The sequence below is a fragment of the Nicotiana tabacum genome, chromosome 7 (genome assembly GCF_000715075.1).
Source record: "Nicotiana tabacum cultivar K326 chromosome 7, ASM71507v2, whole genome shotgun sequence".
Taxonomy (NCBI): domain Eukaryota; kingdom Viridiplantae; phylum Streptophyta; class Magnoliopsida; order Solanales; family Solanaceae; genus Nicotiana; species Nicotiana tabacum.
Window position 1 is genome coordinate 7,227,280 of NC_134086.1, and position 19,194 is coordinate 7,246,473.

Below are 19,194 nucleotides of genomic sequence, written 5' to 3' on the forward strand. Positions count from 1 at the left end.
TCTTCCTCTTTTGTATTCCTTGTACCAATCTTCTACATATCTTCTATAATTTCTTTTCCATAACTTCTCCAATTATTTCACAATATCTTCCTTTTTATATTTGTTTGGATCTTCACCAAATTCTTCTTCATCAAATAAAATAACAACAACAACAATCCAGTATATTCCCACTTAGTGGGGTCTGAGGAGGGTGGTATGTACGCAGACATTACCCCTACCCTGGGGTAGAGATGCTGTTTTCAAATAGACCCCCGACATCCTTCCCTCCAAGAGTTTCTCACCTTGCTCTTGGGGAGACTCGAACTCACAACCTGTTGGTTGGAAGTGGAAGTTGTCATCAGAGCAATCCCTCTTGTTTTTTTCATCAAATAAACCTGTATCAAAATAAATTTACCATAAGTAAATATTCTTTTATTAAAGCTAATATTGGTTTGTTATCATCAAAATCAATAGGTGAAACCCCGGGCCTAACACACCAGTTTAGTTTGGATCCAATGTTTGAATTTCATATTCTTCACAAGTAGTTTTACAATTGTTTTTTAAAAAAAAACATACGTTGGCCAAAGGAAAAATTCTATTTTCGATATTTATAAAATTAACTTTCATACGTTAGCCAACTAGACATAGACTTATATTGGTTTTTGTAAAAGACCAATTAACTACTTCACCTAGCATATATTAAACTAGAGTCTAATAATCTCGTAGTTAGGACGAGAAAATCTTTATAAGTCGCTTATCCCATCTTTATTGGTTTACCTATTGACTAAAATTTCTTCCTATCTGTTTTATCAGTCATATCTCCATTTCACTGTTAGAAAATTTAGGGAGAAATTCAAAAATACCAAAATTTACAAGTGGTCATTTAGAAATAGCTATAGTTTCAAAGTAATCGAAATTTAGTCATTTTCATTTAAAGATAAATATGAACGAAAATACTGTTTAAAATCCGGAAAATACTCCAGCATAATATAGTGGAGTTCCAACATAAGTATACTGGAACTCTAGCATACTATAATAGAGTTCCAGCATATTATAATGGAGTTTCGGTATAATATACAGGTCCAGCATAATATACTAGAAGTTCATACACAGGTGCTCCAATCTCCAGTATATTATGCTGGAACTTTCTGCGTGTTAGAGTTTCAGCATAATATGCTGGAAGTTCATACACAAGTGCACCGATCTAGGACATTTGCATCTATACCCGCTTTTTGTGTCACGTTTTAACTTGTGCCCGCTTTGCAAAAAAAATTGCAAGCGTACCCGCTTTTTCGCATAACTTCAGCATACGGGGCTGAAATAGCAAAGGCAATCATGCAAAACTTCAGCATTCTAGTAGACGGGCCTAAAGTTCAGCTCTAGAGCTGAAGTTTTTGTTTAGTAACTGGCGAACTTCAGCTCTAGAGCTGAAGTTTTGTTTTATAACTGGCGAACTTCAGCTCTAGAGCTGAAGTTTTTGTTTTGTAACTGGCAAAAGCTAAAGTTTTGTTTTGTAACTGACAAAGTTTTTGTTTTGTAACTGGCTAGAACTGAAGTAGAAGAAGAAGATTTAGCTGTTGAAAATCTTTTAATAGCTCCTGAAAATGACCTCCTATGTCTACCTCTATGATCTTGATCAACAACATTTTGTTTGTTCATTCCTTTTGAATATGCACCTTTTTGAATTTGTACAAATGGTTCTTTTTTCGCTTCTTTGACATTATAACTATGTTCTTTAGCCATTGGTACAGACCCTTTGTCAAAGTTTGCCGAGTACTCATTTGAACAACCAGATTTGGAAAAGGAGGACTTGACATAAGCGCGGGAGGATTTAAGTTTTGAACCAAACGAGGAATTTTTAATCAGCTTGAGTTTTCGCGTCCAATACTTTTTTGAATTTTCATCTGTTGGATTAAAGTTACTGGTTTGATCTTCTGCTGAGTACTCGAACATGTATTCGTAGTAAAAAGGGCATCCTCTATATGATTCGAGCCAAAAACTGACCTTAAGATTGTGCAGAGCAAATAGAATCTTAAATAACGAATTATACCTCTAGCAACCATGTTGTAGCAAAGTATGTGGACAGTAGGGCTTTCCTTGTTCAGTGCTAGAATATAGATGTTTACACCTAAGAAGAAAGAAGAAGAAGAAGAAGAAGAAGAAGAAGAAGAAGAAGAAGAAGAAGAAGAAGAAGAAGAAGAAGAAGAAGAAGAAGAAGAAGAAGAAGAAGAAAGGAGGCTGAAGTTGTTTAAAAAGTAGATACAAGTTAAAAGTTTTTACAAAAATGGGTATAGGTTAAATGGGGGCGACCAAATAGGGCGCCCCGTGCAATTTTTACCACCGATCTCCAGTATATTATTCTGGACCGGGTCCATGTTGCAGCAAAATAGTGGTTATTTTTTAATGACTTTGCAAACGCTGGCTATTTTTAAATGATCAGTCCGAAAACTGGCTAGCCAGTGCTATTTTTACGAAAATGTATGTAAACATAAAGCAAAACAACTAAAAAACAATTTTAATTTTCCACAAGAATCAATTTGGAAATATGAACTCTATTATCACCATAAAATGAAAGTGGTCCTATGTCTATTCCTGTTTTCAGAGGTATAATGAAAGATAATATAAAAATTAGCCAAGGAGATAAAATATATGTTCCTTCGGGCCTAATTGCAGCTGACATATAAAATGTAAGTTGCAGGAATGAGGAGAACCGTCACTGTTTGCTTCTTTCTGCATAGCACACACCAAAAAAAAAAAATTGATGAATTTTTTTTTTTTTGGGTTGGGTTTACCCACTCAGTGTCGGTTACCCATATTTGAGCCCGATTATATCTAAATTCGTGCCGCTTAAGGCCCATTTAAGGGCAAAACGCTACCTAACAGGATTTTCTTCGTACTGAAGGTTCGAACCAAGACCTCTTGCTAAGGGTAAAAGGATACAATTCATCCCACCATAACCTATGTTGGTATTTTGATAATATTTTACCAATTCATTTTGGCGTTGGTGATTCATATTATCAAACAAAATAAACTGAATAATACAAGAATTCAATTAGTAAAAAAAAAGCATAAAAGTATTTAACTAAGTTATCTAAACTTAAGTATATTTTAAATACAGATTAGAACCTAAAAAAAAGACTTTCTTAAAAGGGATTTTTTCATACCTATACACTATTGAAACTTTATTACCCTTAATGTCTGTGTTTAGTTAATTACCCGGCATAAGCAAGTTTTGTTTATAAAATATATACAATCCACCTTAAAATGCTCCCAAATCCATTATTTATGTCTTCAATCAATGGATTTAGTTACAAGTTTTCCTTTTTTTCTTCTCCCATCTCCCCTTTCTCTCCAGATCTTCCATTTGTCTGAAACAAAGCAGACAAAGCTTCTAAGGAACTTCAACTCCTTTAAAGTCTTTTCAACTTGATCCATGAGTCCCCCAACATGAAAGGGTGAACTTGGATCATCAAATTTCAGTAGATCACTGAGATTCTCTATCACGGTATCAGTGAACGAAAAGAAAAATGAGAGAAATTAAATGGTTCTCACTTCTCACCTGATTTAATCATTTGACCATCAAGACTACTTAAGTTGAAGGAAATGAGGAGAGCAAGCAGTAGTAGGGATATCGCCACTTTCCTTCTTTGCATCCATTCCATCTTTTAACTTCTAACCTGTCAACTGCCAATTTATCTATAATTTATCTACAACTTTCACACATTATTTTTACTCAGTTAAATATAACTATAATCAGTAGCGGAGGCAGGATACTTGCGAAGGGGGTTCAAAAATTTTAAAAGTCAAATACACAATGAAGCTAGCCAACCAAAACCAAAAAAAAAAAATTGATGCTAACAGATTTTATTAATAGAAAGAGAAGTTCTCAACACAAAGATAGTGTTAAGATAAACATATCATAGTAACAAGACTTTCAAAAGAGAAAATACAAAAAACAAGTCTTGTATTAGTTACAAGGACCTAATGACTAATGAGATCAACAAAAAATAACTAAGTACATTATTACAACTGCACTCGGCGGGGTTTCATATCTTGAAATGTTTTAATAATAGCATCATTAGAAATACTATCAAACACAATTTTTTCTACATAAGGCACCAAACAACCGCTAAAGAACTCATCATTCATTCGACTTCGTAAGTCATTCTTGATAAACTTCATCGCCGAAAAAGCTCTTTCAACGGATGCGGTAGCAACGGGCAGAAGCAAAGCAAGTTTCACTAAGCGAAATACAAGAGGATAGTTTGAATGCTTCTTTGTCTGAACTAATCTTTTTGAAAGATCACAAAGCCCATGTAGATCGGAGAATCTTTCATCAACATCACGAACATCAATAATATAACTTGCAAGTTGATTCTCAAGAGCACCCATACTAAATTCATCAAAGTCATCAGGATATAACTCAGTCATTCTCATTATTTTCCTGATGTCAAAACTTGAAAATGAGTTAATTGGATTCAAACAAGCAATTCCATGAAGCAAATGAGTTGTCACTTCGTCAAAACGTTCATTAAGTTCTTGAATTTGCCAATCAATAATTTTGCAAAATACATCAACCCGATAATGATGTAAGACTGTACAGTCATTAGGTTTACGACGTGATCTTAAAGAACTAACGTATAGCTCATCAAACTGAGGTATCAAAATATCATATTTGATACAAAATGCAGATATCTCCGCAATAAGAGAATTCCATTCCTCTTTCCTTAACTTTTGCAACCTTTTCTTTGCTACTTCAACAAGTAGCATGGCGTTTGTAATGTCTTGCTCTTTTTTTGTAAGCATTTATTGAGCTCATTTGTGATTGCTAAAATATCTCTCATCAAATGTAACATGAATGCAACCTCAAATGTTTGACAAGCCCTGAGATATCCCATTACCTTGGCTCTTTCATCTGTAGAATGTGCATCAAGAACAAGCAATTCAAGAACATCGAGAATAGAGCCAAACATCAGAATAAAATTATTAAAAGATTTAGACTGAGATCCCCAACGAGTATCACATGCTCTTGAAAGACCAAATTCTTGATTCAAACCCCAACCAGTTGTAAGCTCACCCATATCTAATGCCTCTTGAATTCTTTCTTTTTGAGATTCTCGAAATTCATCCATACGCTTAAACGAAGATCCTAATATATTCAAAATATTGGAAACCAATATTACAAGTTCCCCCGCTTGAAGACATTTCTTAGAAACCGCAACAAGGGTAAGTTAGAGTTGATGAGCAAAACAATGAATGGAATGAGCCGATCTACTTTCTCTCTTAATCAACATTTTAAGACCATTAATCTCACCTTGCATATTGCTTGCCCCATCATAACATTGTCCACGCACATATGATAGACTTAAGGAGTGTTGATCAAGTAAATTAGCAATTGCACGCTTCAAAGATGAAGCACAAGTATTTTGAACATGAACTATATCAATAAGTCGCTCCATCACAAATCCTATTCTATCAACATACCGTAAGACAATCGCCATTTGCTCTTTGCGGAACGTATCAAAAGATTCATCAACTAGCAAGGCAAAGTAATCACCATTTAGTTCCTCAATTATAGCTTTAGTTGTTTCTATCTTACATGCAGTTACAATGTCTTTCTGAATTATTGGAGAAGTCATTTGATCATTTTGAGGAGCATGTTCCAGTACATAATCACGAATGTTATCACATACTTTTGCATACCATAAGAGAGTTTGAAGAAAATTACCCCTACTAAGTGAAGACTTAGATTCATCATGACCTCGAAATGCTAATCCTTGAGTTATAAGAAGCCTTACTACATTAACTGAAGCAGTTAAGCGAATCCAATACTCATGCTTAAGTTGATTAGATTGCCTCTCAAATGAAGATTGAATAGACCGTTGTTGCCGCAAATCTTGGCATTTCTTTTTTGACTCATTGTGAATGCTACTCGATCCATGTTTATCAAAACTTTTCTTTTTATGCCAACTCTTAAACCCTATACTTGAAAATACATCACCTCCGCCTTGATGAATATTATTATCTTTAAATAGATAACAATACAAACAATAGGATGCATCTTTACTTACACTGTACTCCAACCAATCATGATATTCATCATCAAACCATTTAGGATTAAATCGACGCATTGATCCAGAAAAATTTGTTTTAGGAAAGTTATGAAGCCGAGGTTGACAAGGACATTGTAGAAGGTATTCTCTACTAATAATATCACGATGATTTGGATGGAAGTCCAAGATTTGAGTTCTTTCCCCCGGATCAAACTTTAAAGAATCCAAATCAAATTCATTAGAAGATGGTACTTCTAAATGGTTTATATTCTCCAACTGGATAGGTTGAGTATGAGAAGCCAAATTTGGTTTTGGTGCTTTGATAAAATACCTCTTCACTGAATTTTGAGACTGAATTACAAAGTAGGAATGTAATTAGAACAAAATTACCTAACCATTTTATCAAACAACAAGTGTGAATCACTGTAAAAACAAAATTGCAGAAGGAAAGTGTTATAAATCATAAGTAATAACTTATAACTTATCTGCTGGTTGCCATACGGATTTCTAAGCTATGTTTCAATCCAATACTGAATCTAGAAAGACAGAAAGGTCATTTACATGTTAAGTTCACCATACACTAAAACCAAAAAAAAAGTTCACCATAAACTCTTTCTTTAATCTTCTTTTATCTTGTTTGAATATGTTAAAAAGACAGAGAGGTCGGTGACAGAACAAGATTCATTAACCTAAATTTAAGAATCAACAATAAAACATTAATAAATTCTGAAAAAGTTAGAAAGAACAAGTAATTTACCTGGGATGCCAATGCCATGATAGATGAAACGCCAGCGGCAGGGCGGCGACTGGCGAGGCAATGGAAATAATTGAGACGCGACTGGTGAGGCAGAAAGATCGAAGAAACAAAGAGCGAATGGCACCAACAAAGAGAGAGAGAGATTTAGGGATTTTTTAACCCAAAATCCCTAAATTAGAAAAAGAGAAGCAGTCACGTTTTTGGGGGAAACGGACTTAAAAGAGAAGACAAGAAACGACGTCGTTTAAAATTAAAAAAAGAAAAAAGTTCTGAAGTGAAAAGAATTAGATTGTGACTGACTGGAATTGAACCTGCGACCTGCTATAAAATCTGAACCCCCTTAACCACTAAGCCAAGCTTTTGCCTTGTGTCAAGGGGGTTCAACATATTATATCTATACGAAAATATTAAAAATTACCCTATATAAACAGTGTAATTTTCCGATGAATGGGGTTCGGATGAACACCCTTGCGCCCCCCTAGATCCACCCCTGACTATAATAATATATAACGTAAACACAAATTTTATACAAAATTTATATAATATGTTTTTTGTATATTTTGTATCTGATTTATACATAGTAAAAATAAATTTCATATAACTAATTATATATTATACAAAATATCTACAACTTATCTAAAATTTTCATACATTATTTCTACTCAGTTATATACAACTACAATATCATACAACTTAAATATAATTTTTATACAATATTGTTCAACTTTCATACAATATATATATGTCATGTCGTCTTCTTCTTCTTCTTCTTCTTCTTCTTCTTCTTCTTCTTCTTCTTCTTCTTCTTCTTCTTCTTCGAGTTTCAATCTGAAATTCATCCAAAATCAAATCTAATCTTCACCAAAACACCCTCAAAATTGAGATATAAACTCCAAATCATATTCTCAATTGTTTATAACATCACCCAATCCAAACAAATAATGATTTTTAAAAATCCAAATTCGAGTTAAAGCTTCAAAACTTTTAATGGCTGTCAGTGGTGGAATTGCTGCTCTCTTTTTATTTAATTTACATTAGTGAAATTAGGAATTGAGAGATAGAGAGACGTAGAGAGAATTTCAATTCTTTGCAACAACATCCAATTTAAACAAGTAATATTTTTGAAACCCCAGATTTGAATTCAAAGCTTCAAAGCTTTTTAATGGATGTCAATGATAGAATTGCTGCTCTCTTGTGCAAGATATGGGAGAGAGGGGAGGGTGGGGTGTGGAGAGAGAAACGTGGGTGGAGTGGGAGTGATTGTAGGAATTGATTAATTATCCTTAAATCCTAAATATGTACATAATTGGTAATTTTGTATATATGAAGTAATTAAAGTGAAACTTGAGTATGGAGTGTAATAAAGTTTCTAATAGTGTAAATCTATTTTAAACAAGACTTTTCTAAAAGAGCCCGACCCGGCTCATTTAAAGCCTATATAGTTCGTGAGCTAGGATAGGAATTATCAAGGGTAAATTATTCTGTACAGCCCCTCAAAAGTTTAATAGCCCATATTTTTTTTTATTGACATGAAATGTCCCTCCTGCCCAAACATATTACATCATAATGTACGGGAGTTCGGTGCATCTGTGTACGAACTCCAGCATATTATGCTGGACCGGTATACTTTGCTGACTCATGTATAATATACGGGAGACTGGAGCACCGGTGCTCCAAACTCCAGTATATTATACTGGACATTTATACTTGCTGGAACTCCAGTATATTATGCTGGAGTTCTAGTGTACTTATGCTGGAACTCCAACATATTATGCTGGAGTTCCAGCATAGTTATCCTGGAACTCTCGTATAATATGCTGGAGTTCAAGCATAGTTATGCTGGAACTCTAGTATAATATACGGGCGTATTTTCCGGATTTTGAACAATGTTTTTGCTCAGATTTATCTTTACATGAAAAGTGGCTAAATTTCGATTACTTTTGAAACTGAGCTATTTTTAAATGGCCAGTTGTAAATCTGGCTATTTTTAAATTTCTCCCAATTATTACTACATATTACAATCGGCCCAGCCCAACACCTTAAGAAAGGATACAAGCCCAATGGGCCAAGGAGATGTGGGCCAGTCTCTGATCAGCCGGCCCATTTTTCAGGAGTTTTAATCCCCACTTTATAGACTTTGTTGCCTGTTTTAATTTCTCTTTACAGAGTGGTATTTGTATTTAAAGTATAAATCATCTTCTCCTTTATACTAATAAAATAAAAGTCAATAATACAGTAATAATAAATGGAGGGAGGTGAGAGGGAGTTAAGAAATTCTGGGTGACTTCATATATGGGATATACAACCCATATAGGCAAATCTGTGGGACATCAAAACATATTAGTTTAAAGAAGGATAACAAATTAAAAAATAAAACTCCTCCCCACCGAATTTATGTGTTAATTTTTTATTTTTAAAATTCAAACTATGTGAACTTTGATTAATATTTTAAATATTTATTTTCATCATATTGATATGAGAATAATTACAACATACAATATTTTTCATATAATTTTTGAATATTTAAACTTTAATTTTAGAATATTAAGTTAATTTAATTTTAAAATTGCATTGATTCTCGAAAAGTAAAAAAAGATATTATTTATTTTACGATGAAAGAAATAATAATAAAAAAGAGGTGGAGGGATAAAAGCAATTAGTCAAATTTTTGAAAAGTCAACTGAGAAGAAAATGGGAACCTAGAGGAATCCCACCCATAAGTCATAGTAACCAACACTAGTAATCCACTAGCGTTCAAGTTAACTTTCTCACCACTTGTTTTTTTTTTGTTTAATCTTTTATTTAGTTTTTAATTTCTCTATTAAGTTACTTAACAAAGCTAACAAGGTAATAGATAATTAATGCATGACTTTAGGCTTGACTAAAAATTATTTTCAGGCGTAAAAGCTGGGTGATTTGCCTGTTAAAAGACTTACATTCTTTCGTATATTGATATATACATCAACTTGCTTGATATATATCCCACGAATATTCCATCCATGCATACGTGCTTTTTTCTCTTTGAAAATGAAGAGATATAAATGAATCTATTTAGGCACCGCAATCTCGTCTTAACCTCTCCATGACTTGCCGCAGCCAAGTCTTCCGTCGAGTATTTGCACTTTAGATCTCATGACTCGACTTGTAGATGGTGATACTGTCACCTTTGGTGGCGTGATCTTTTTTTATTCATTTGTGCTAGTGGCGGAGAGATTGGCGCATGTGTTCTGGCTCTGATCTAAGTTCTATCACATCATATTTCAGTACCATTTACGCAGAGGCGAATCCAAGATTTTAAGTTTATGGGTTTCTGTCGCAGTCTCAAATTAATATACAATAATAACTGAGTTCACAAATAGATATTTAATAAATTTATTAACAAAAATATAGGGTCTACGCAAAAGTTACTGGATTCCCGAAAACTCATGTATCATACTTTAGATCCGCCCCTGCATTTACGCACCGCAATCCCGTCTGCTTTCATACTATTTTTCTCGAACATTGAGCCTAAATATTTGAGTTGTTTGCATTTAAACACCATTGGTAAGGGCGAGCTAGGAGTTTATTTTGAGTATTTATAATTTTGGTGGCAACACGTGATAAACGAATGATTTGATTTTCAAGAAGTTACACAATCATTGTACTGATCTTATATCAATTTACCTCTTCTTATACTAGCTAGCTAAAATTGCAGTAAAACAATATATATACTTTTACTGTTCTAAAATCCTTACTCTCTATATGCTTCTTAAACTTTTGGTAGACGCTCTCGTTTAGTTAACTTTTGCATGATATCATCAACAAATAGCATAAATCATGTAACCTCATGTTGCATTGTGTAATTAGTGAACTCATCCGTATAATTAGGGTGAAAAATTATCCACTTAATGTTTACGGTAAACTCTTTCGTTTAACCTATATAGCATCCATAAATATCTAGTAAAGATCTCACTTAAGTGCTGAAGTTGATTTAAAAAATAATCAATTACGTATTTGGATAAAAGTGCTGAAAATAAGCAGCTGAAGAACTGGTTATACGAAGAGTTTTATTTTAAAAAGAAGTATTTTAGGGATAGAATAGTAAATATTTTGGTCAAATCTAAAGTGTTTATAAGTTGAAATTTGATAAGTTAGGGGAGACCAACTTATGACTTTTGGCTTATTTTTGGCTTATAAGCACTTTTAATTATCAAATACGTAGATAAGCCAAAAAGTATTTATAAAGTCAGTTTGACCAGCTTATATGCTTAGCCAATCACCCTCTTAGAAATTACGGTCGAGTTAATGCTTATTCCTCTTTGCCTAAGAAATGAGAAGCAGGAGAAGTTAAAATCCTTGGTCAAAATACTAATCCCAAGTAACCAAAGTCCCAAAGAAAATTGTTCTATTAAGTCTACTACGTTAGAAGTAATCTAATATTCGATATTTAATTAATTACCCTCTTGGTATTGAAACAAAAGAATAAGTCGGTCATTAATTATTGAAAATTCTGTTCTAAAATAAACTTTTACCATAATAAATCGAATAATTTCTGACACCTCTGTCCTTCAACCAATACTTTAATAACCACTTAAAAATAATTTAATCTTCCCTTAATCATTAACCTTCCTGACATATACAAATGATTCCTTCTATGCTTTGATTGGAAGAGACTTCTGCGATGTTTAGTGGAAATTATTCACTGCCTTCCTCTTATTTCATAGTGTTTTTTTTTTCTTCAAAAAATAGTTTAATTTTGTCCAAATCCGGTAAGGGATTTCTAGATAATCTTTTAGGTTATAAAATCACATGTTTTCACGTAATTGTGAAAAATATCAAATGTATATTCTAGTAAAAAACTCATCAATGATAAAAAAAAATTACTTAAATTTACAGAATTGATTAAAACTCATAAATAATAAAAATAATTTTTCAAGGATTATGTTGAGATGGATAAAAAAAAGTTTTACCCTAAATCAAAAATTTCGGGTTCGAATTATGAATATAAAAAATCTTTAAAAAAAGTATTTTCCCATTTAATGGATGTGCGTTTGGATTTATCGGAGCCATAATACGCATATCGGATGGAAATTAAACTAAAAAAAGAGGTTAAAACATTGTGTATATTTTCAAAAAAAAAAAAAAAGAATTATTATTACAAGAAAACAAAAAAGACAGTTCTAAGAAAACCTACAGTGTCAGAAAATTAAAATATTTTTAAAGCTTAATAAAAAAAAGTTTTTACCTCGATATTTGTGCCTGTTACCAATAAGAAAGCAACATTTTTCCCTAGACAAAGGATATATAAATATTTATTTGGTCAAAGGAAGCTGCAAATATATAGTATGTGTGAGTTCAATGATTGAATGTCACGTTAGGATCAAATTGGGTTCTACCAGTAATATTTATTGATTCTTCATTTATCCTTTCTAGTATTATTATTATTTCATTTACCCTAGTCTTTTTTTTTCGTTTTCTTATTATTATTTTTGTAATATTTTACTTGGGGGTAATAAATATTGTTCTTTGCCGACATAGAGGCATCTTTGAAGTTTGAAACTGAAATAGAATTAATGCAAGTTGTATAGAACAGGAGTGGCTAGCGTCTAATATAAGACTATATAGATAGTCAACAAACAATACGTAGTCAATTAAGAACAAATTTGTGTCTGTAAAATGAAATAATACTGTAGTTGCTATGCTTGAAATACAGTGAAAATAGCACGGGCTAGCCAGTTTTCGGATTAATAATTAAAAAATAGTTATTTGCAAAGTCATTGAAAAATAGTCATTATTTTATGGGGAGATAAAATCTGAACAAAAATACCATAGCCGACACAAGGAAAGTTCCAGCATAATATGATGGATTATGGAGCTCCTCCGTATAAACTTTCAACATATTATGTTGGAACTCCAGCACATTATGAAATTCCAACACATTATGATGGAATCTCATATGTAAAAAATTCGAACTCTACCATATTATGCTGTAATTTTTTGGATTTTTAAGGTACTTTTGTTAAGATTTTATCTTTACATGAAAAAGTGGCTAAATTTCAATTACTTTTGAAACTATAGCTGTTTTCAATTACCGACACTTCATAGATTAGGCTATTTCTGATCCCCCCCCCCCCCGGAAATATAGCTTCAACGGTGTGATTCTTTTTTTTTTCCTTCCCTAAGCTATGATTCAATAGGGAATATTTGAAAAAATATTAGCAATGCAAATATTTTCACGAAGAACATTGGCTCCTTTAAGTTTCATGACTTTTTAAACATATTTGCACAGTAAATAAAGAAAGAAAGAAAAAGATTTTCACTCTAGAAAAGTCAAAACAGCGTGTACATTTTTTATTCTTTAATTCTATCATACTAAAAGAAATCAAGGTTAAAAAAATAACATAAAGCATTATCATTAAAGAAACATAATTTTAAAAGGTGCTAAGATAAAATTACATTAAAGGCACATTAAATATGTAGCTCAAGCTGAGTCTCAATATATATGAATGTAGATATATTAGAAATGTCAATACATTTTAAGAAATGAATTAATTCTCTATCATTAGTGGGGATTGATCCTATTTCTTCAAAGAAATACACATATTGATCGTTTGGTTTGAATACCATTTATGCTGGGATAAGTTATGCTGGGATTAGTTATTCTGGTATTGTTTTTTATCCATTGTTTGGTATGTTGTATTAAAATGATAATTGCATAATTTCTAAGAAGAAGTATAAGTTATCCCTGCACTAATTACCCCACCCTCTACAAGGTATAAGTTATTCCGGTAGTAATTTTAATCCCGGGATAATTTATACCAGGTTTGCTAACCAAACAAAGAATTAAAGTGGTATTAAATTTTTATACCAGCACTATACCTTCTTATACCCGTACCAAACGACCCCAAAGCACATAAGATGACTAGTATTGAATGAATAACAACATGAATCGAACTTATCATGTCAGGGTCCTAAGTCCTACCAGCCTAATTGGGATGATTTTCCCTTTTTCTAGTCATTTTGATTTCAAACGACAATGTGAATATGTGATAATAATATAGATAACAGTGACCTACGCAGTAGTATTTTGTAAAGAATATATCTAAAAAGTTTGGCCTTTGGATCGGTCACGCTAATGTGATCACTCGTGGAGGGATTCTAAGGTGACAGAGGCACGTAAGCGAATTGCTCAAGTAATATCCTATTGGACTTTTTATTTTAAGAGTTCGAAACAAAATATATGAAAATTTATCAAGGTTAATAGGTTCAGTGACCCCTCTGCTCAATACGGTCCGATTCTGCATGCGATGCCGAGGTCAATATATATATATATATATGAGAAAAAAAGAAGCATAAGCACTTGAGAAGGGTTTAGATATTCACGTAACCATTTTTATCTCTTTTAGGGAAGAAATAAAAGGGCCTAACTCGGGTGTAGGGTTAGGTTGTCATTACCTGTTTATTATTCCTAAAAAAATTTAGATTTAGAGATTCTAATCTTAATTTTTCCATAGCAGTTTGAATACACCCATAAGTACGTATTGACCCTCGCGTTTACCCTAAATAAAAGTTTTTATAATATTAGTGTAATTTAAGCCGTGATAGCAAGCATATATTATTTTTACTATGTTACAATTATTACTTACAAAAAATTTACCTGTAATAACCTTATAATTAAACCTTTATTGCAAGAAAATTAATTCTTTACACAGTTAACGGATAGAACTTAAACTCGAGTTTAAAATGCATATTAATTTGTCATTTTTGAGAAACTACGTATACCTAAACAAGAATGACTTTATGAACCATATGTATATGTCCCTTCATATATTACTGTAAACAACTCAGAACATCTCTTATCTAGAAAGTCAGACTCCATTGCTATGTATTCATATATACAGATCATAGAATGTATGCATTTAAACGAATAGTACAGACATGCATTTATTAAAATGATTAACGTGTAAGAGGAAAGATATATTGGCTGGAGAAAGGATCAGAGGGCGGTGGCTTGTATAAAGAAGAGATTGTTTTGGTCAGCAAAAGTCAGATTTGTGTCCTACAATTAAACCTATGCAAAAGTGATGGACGGAGGGTTGTTAGATCTTGACTGTTTTATGATCTTAAATTTCTCTACTTCTTTCAATTCCCATGCAATCCATGCATTGCATGCACGCATCTATTATTATTAGTATTACATTTTTTTTTTGGCAAAAGCGGTATGTCTATTTCACGTACGTGATAGCAGAGGTGGAGTCACAATTTGAAACTTATGAGTTTGGAATAATGGCACATTTAAGTTTGTTGGATTATAATAACAACAACAACAACATAATACCAGTTTTATCCCACACCGTAGGGTGTGGGGAGGGTATTGTGTACGCATACCTTACACCAACTTTGTGATGATAGGGAGGCTGTTTCCAATAGATCTTCGGTTCAGGAAAGCATAAGAACCACATTAATGAAATATGGACAAGAATGGACAATACTAAAAAGCCTTATAAAAGCAGAATAAAAGCAACAAGACAGTAAGATGATCAACAATGAAAGAAAATAACGGTTAGTCATAAAAGCCTACTACCAACAGAAAGCGAGACTGTGTGCCAGTACTACTGTTATGAACACTCTAGACCACCTACTCTACTATCTTAATCCTCGACCTTCATACCTTCTTATCAAGTGTCATGTCCTCGGTCAACTGTAGCTGCGACATGTCTTGCATAATCACCTCTCCCCACCTCTTCTTTGGCCTACCTCTACCTCTCCATAGGCCCTCCAATGGCAACCTCTCACACTTCCTCATCGGGGCGTCTGTGCTCTTCCGCCTCACATGACCAAACCACCTAAGGCGCACTTCCCACATCTTGTCCTTAATAGGGACCATATTCACCTTGTCGTGAATAACCTCATTTCTGATCATATCTAACCTGGTGTGCCCGCACATCCATCTCAACATTCTTATCTCTGTTACCTTCATCTTCTGTACATGAGCAAATACATTTAAGTTATTCATCGCGATCGATGACAAATACAGGGTTTGAAACAACATTGTTGATAGGGGCAAAGCTAGATTGTCGGCTACGAATACGGTCGAAACCAATAACTTTGGTTCAACCTTGTATTTATCTTAAAAATTTATTAAATTTGTAAAAATTATTAATTTAAAACCTAATAATTTAAAAAGATTCGAATCCCAAACTCATAAGCTTTTAAATCCTGATGGTCTCTAGCAGGCGAACCCGTAACTTAAACTCTAGCTCCGATGTGATAGTTCCAACTGTACAAGGTATTTGAATAAGTTTGACCGTCAAAACTCTAGGTAAGTAGAAATAAATTACCTAACGTTTTTTTTTTTTTTCAGTATGACGATTTGAACATCTTCTATCATTTTTAACGACTTTATTAACTGCCATAACCATACTGTGTGCATTTACTTTTCTAGTTGTTTATAGTACTGAAAACTACAGATTCTACTGAAACTGTAACTGAGAGGTCATCTTTGTCAGTGCCGAATGGAGTACTGTAGTTACGAGTTAAATTGAACCCATAATTTTTGAAACAGAATAAAAATTTATTAAAAATATAAAAATAATATTTATGAACCTATAATTTTAAAATATAATAGATTTAATTTTAAAAAAATTTAAAATTTAATCCATAAAATTTAAATTCTGAATCTTATCTTTATCTTTGTTATTGGAATTGCCTTAGACCTCAATCCGCTGAAAAACCTAAAAAAATATAGCACGTGGTCAATCAAGAAGGTGGCAGAAATCCTAATAAAAAGAAGATAAGTAAGAAAGATGAATTGTATCGGCCACCAATAGAATTACAGTTTCTGTGGGCTGCTATACTCACAGTTTATGCTTTATTTTTTAATTAATACCTCAATAGATAATTTTACTAATTATATATTTTTCTTTATTCTCTCCTTTTTCGATATGTGGTTCGCCAAAGACAATTATCACAAAGAACACCCTTTTATTTTCAAGTGCCAGCACCTTTTGGACCGTGGCAGTGTAATACTACACTAATTACTTTTTTGTGACAATAATTATGAATTTAATATAAATATTAATATATCTTAAATTAATGCTACGTTACATATAATTTTAATCGAAAGCAATGAATGCCAATGTTGTTTACAAGGTGAATATGGTCTGGGATTAACTATATATTATGTCAAGGATGAAAGGAAAACTATTTAAGATACAAAATGTTAGGGTGGAAAATGAATTATTTTAGTTATTTATTTTGATTATTTACTCACAAATAATATCAAGCCTATAATAAGACAAACCACCTCTAGTTGCACTCACCAAAAACATATATTCTTCAACTTGGTAATCGAGCTTCCACACCCTCGAATTTATGGGAAAATGAGTATTTAATGAAACATAATAATATTACTCCTACTAGTAGTACAAGATCAATATAGGTTCCTTAGACCATAGAAATCTACAACCTTCTTCCACCACCTACTCCAAAAAATAGAATAAAATAAACTTTTTCGAATTACGCTAAAGAAAGTAGGGGTATTCTCATTTTTAGTTCGCATCAGAAATTATTTATATTTGATATTCAAAAAAATATATGAAAATTTATATAAGTTTTGTATATAACATACAAAATGTATATATATACAAAAAATATACAAATTTTATATATTTTTTCGGTTATTATATTTACAACAGATATACAATATTATTATTGGATATTGTTCGGTATTTATTGGTGTTCGATAAATTCAAATTCACATTGAATTTTCTTTAATGAAGAAAAGTGTTATAGGTAGCTTTCATATTTAAACTCGAGACCTCTGATTGAAAATGAAAAAATGAGTATCTCTCGATTAGAGGGGTTGTCTAACTTAATTGCTTTCATTTTTTGTAGTCTACTTTCAGTTTATAGTCTAGTTAAAAATTGGCTTATTTTTAGATGTTGATCTGTGTTACATTTACAAGCTTAAATAAAATTACAGTATATTTTCCAATTAATTTTAGGATGAAATGAACTATTTCGTAGAGTAGAATCAATAAATTATTAAATTACATATAAATTAGATAAATATTAAAGTATTTTTCCCTTTTTACTTTCTCATTTCCCGAGATAAAAATAGGTTAAAAGAAATAAAAAAGATATTCGAGGCATGTTGCATGATTGATCAAATATTCAATCAACTCTCTGTACAAGTTGAAAATAAAGATTAAAAAATTTACTACTATAAGATTGTACATAACAAAACAATAATTTACATAAAAGAAGCAAAAAAAAAACAGACAGAATAACTCTGTTTTTTGTCTTCTATTCTGTTATTCTACACCATTGTCCTCTTCTTCCCTTAGTAATTTAGTAATTTATTTCAACCAAACACAACTAATTACATTTAAATCAATCTTTGGTTATTGACTTTACTTGCTACTTTTCTTATTACTAATAATAAAATATAGTAATCACTAATTTCTAGAGAAGCTTTGGAAGATTCCTCACATTTTATTTATTTTTGTTTTTTTATTTTATTAATTGAAAAATAGTTGGATCAACAACTCTCTGCCACTATAATTAGATAGAGTACAGCAAGAAAGAAGAAAGTATGGTATACAATTTTTCAATTTTATTAATTTTTAAACCTTATAATTAAAGCTTTTTTCTTCTCAAGTTATGGAGTAATTACTATGGTACCCCCCCCCCCCCCAATTTTGATTCAATTACTATGACTAGCTAGTTAGGAGTTAGACTAAGAATGTCATTGGTCGTCTATTGATGCAGGCTTTACCTGCTAGTTTTACTATACCAGTCATCTATTTCGTATTTCGTATTTTGTATTTCATATCTCTTATATTGCTGTTATTTTATTATGCATTTTTATGGTACTAATATATCGGCTCCTATTACCTTTTTGAGCTGAGGGTCTCCTGGAAACAATCTCTCCACTTCGGGTAGGGGTAAGGTCTGCGTACATATTACCCTCCCCAGACCCCACTTGTGGGATTATACTGGGTCGTTGTTGTTGTTGTTGTTAAGGAAAATTTGCGCTTTAGTCCTTATATATTGATAAATTTTGATTTTGGTCCATGTAATATATGTACATTTTTAAAATTCGATTAACTGAACTATGCACTTTTGACCCCTCAACTTGCAACTCTTCACAATTTCAATGAAGTATTCCCCATTAAATCATTTAACTACCATATTTGAGGGTAATATAATCCTAAAATAATTTAAATGTAATATGGTCATATGTAAAGAGACCAAAACACATATTTTAACTAATAAAAGATTAAATATGCTTAGTCATATATGAAAAGGATAAAAATTAGAATTTACTGGTAAGTAGTAACTTAGGGACCAAAATGATATTATCCTAGAATATTTAATTTTGCAGTTTCTTGTAGATTTAGAGAAATTTTCATCCTGCCATAC

At 32.1% G+C, this 19,194-nt stretch overlaps 1 protein-coding gene across 1 annotated transcript; it reads right to left on the reverse strand.

Annotated features, from left to right (window-relative positions):
* Positions 1-4,002: 4,002 nt before the first annotated feature.
* Positions 4,003-15,691, reverse strand: LOC142161964 (uncharacterized). The gene is made up of 5 exons (XM_075218258.1): positions 15,440-15,691; positions 6,790-6,870; positions 5,294-6,383; positions 4,881-5,128; positions 4,003-4,767 (listed from the first exon to the last, which is right to left on the reverse strand). The coding sequence occupies exons 1-5, from the start codon at positions 15,689-15,691 to the stop codon at positions 4,003-4,005; spliced, it is 2,436 nt and encodes an 811-aa protein (XP_075074359.1).
* Between the last annotated feature and the right edge of the window lie 3,503 nt (positions 15,692-19,194).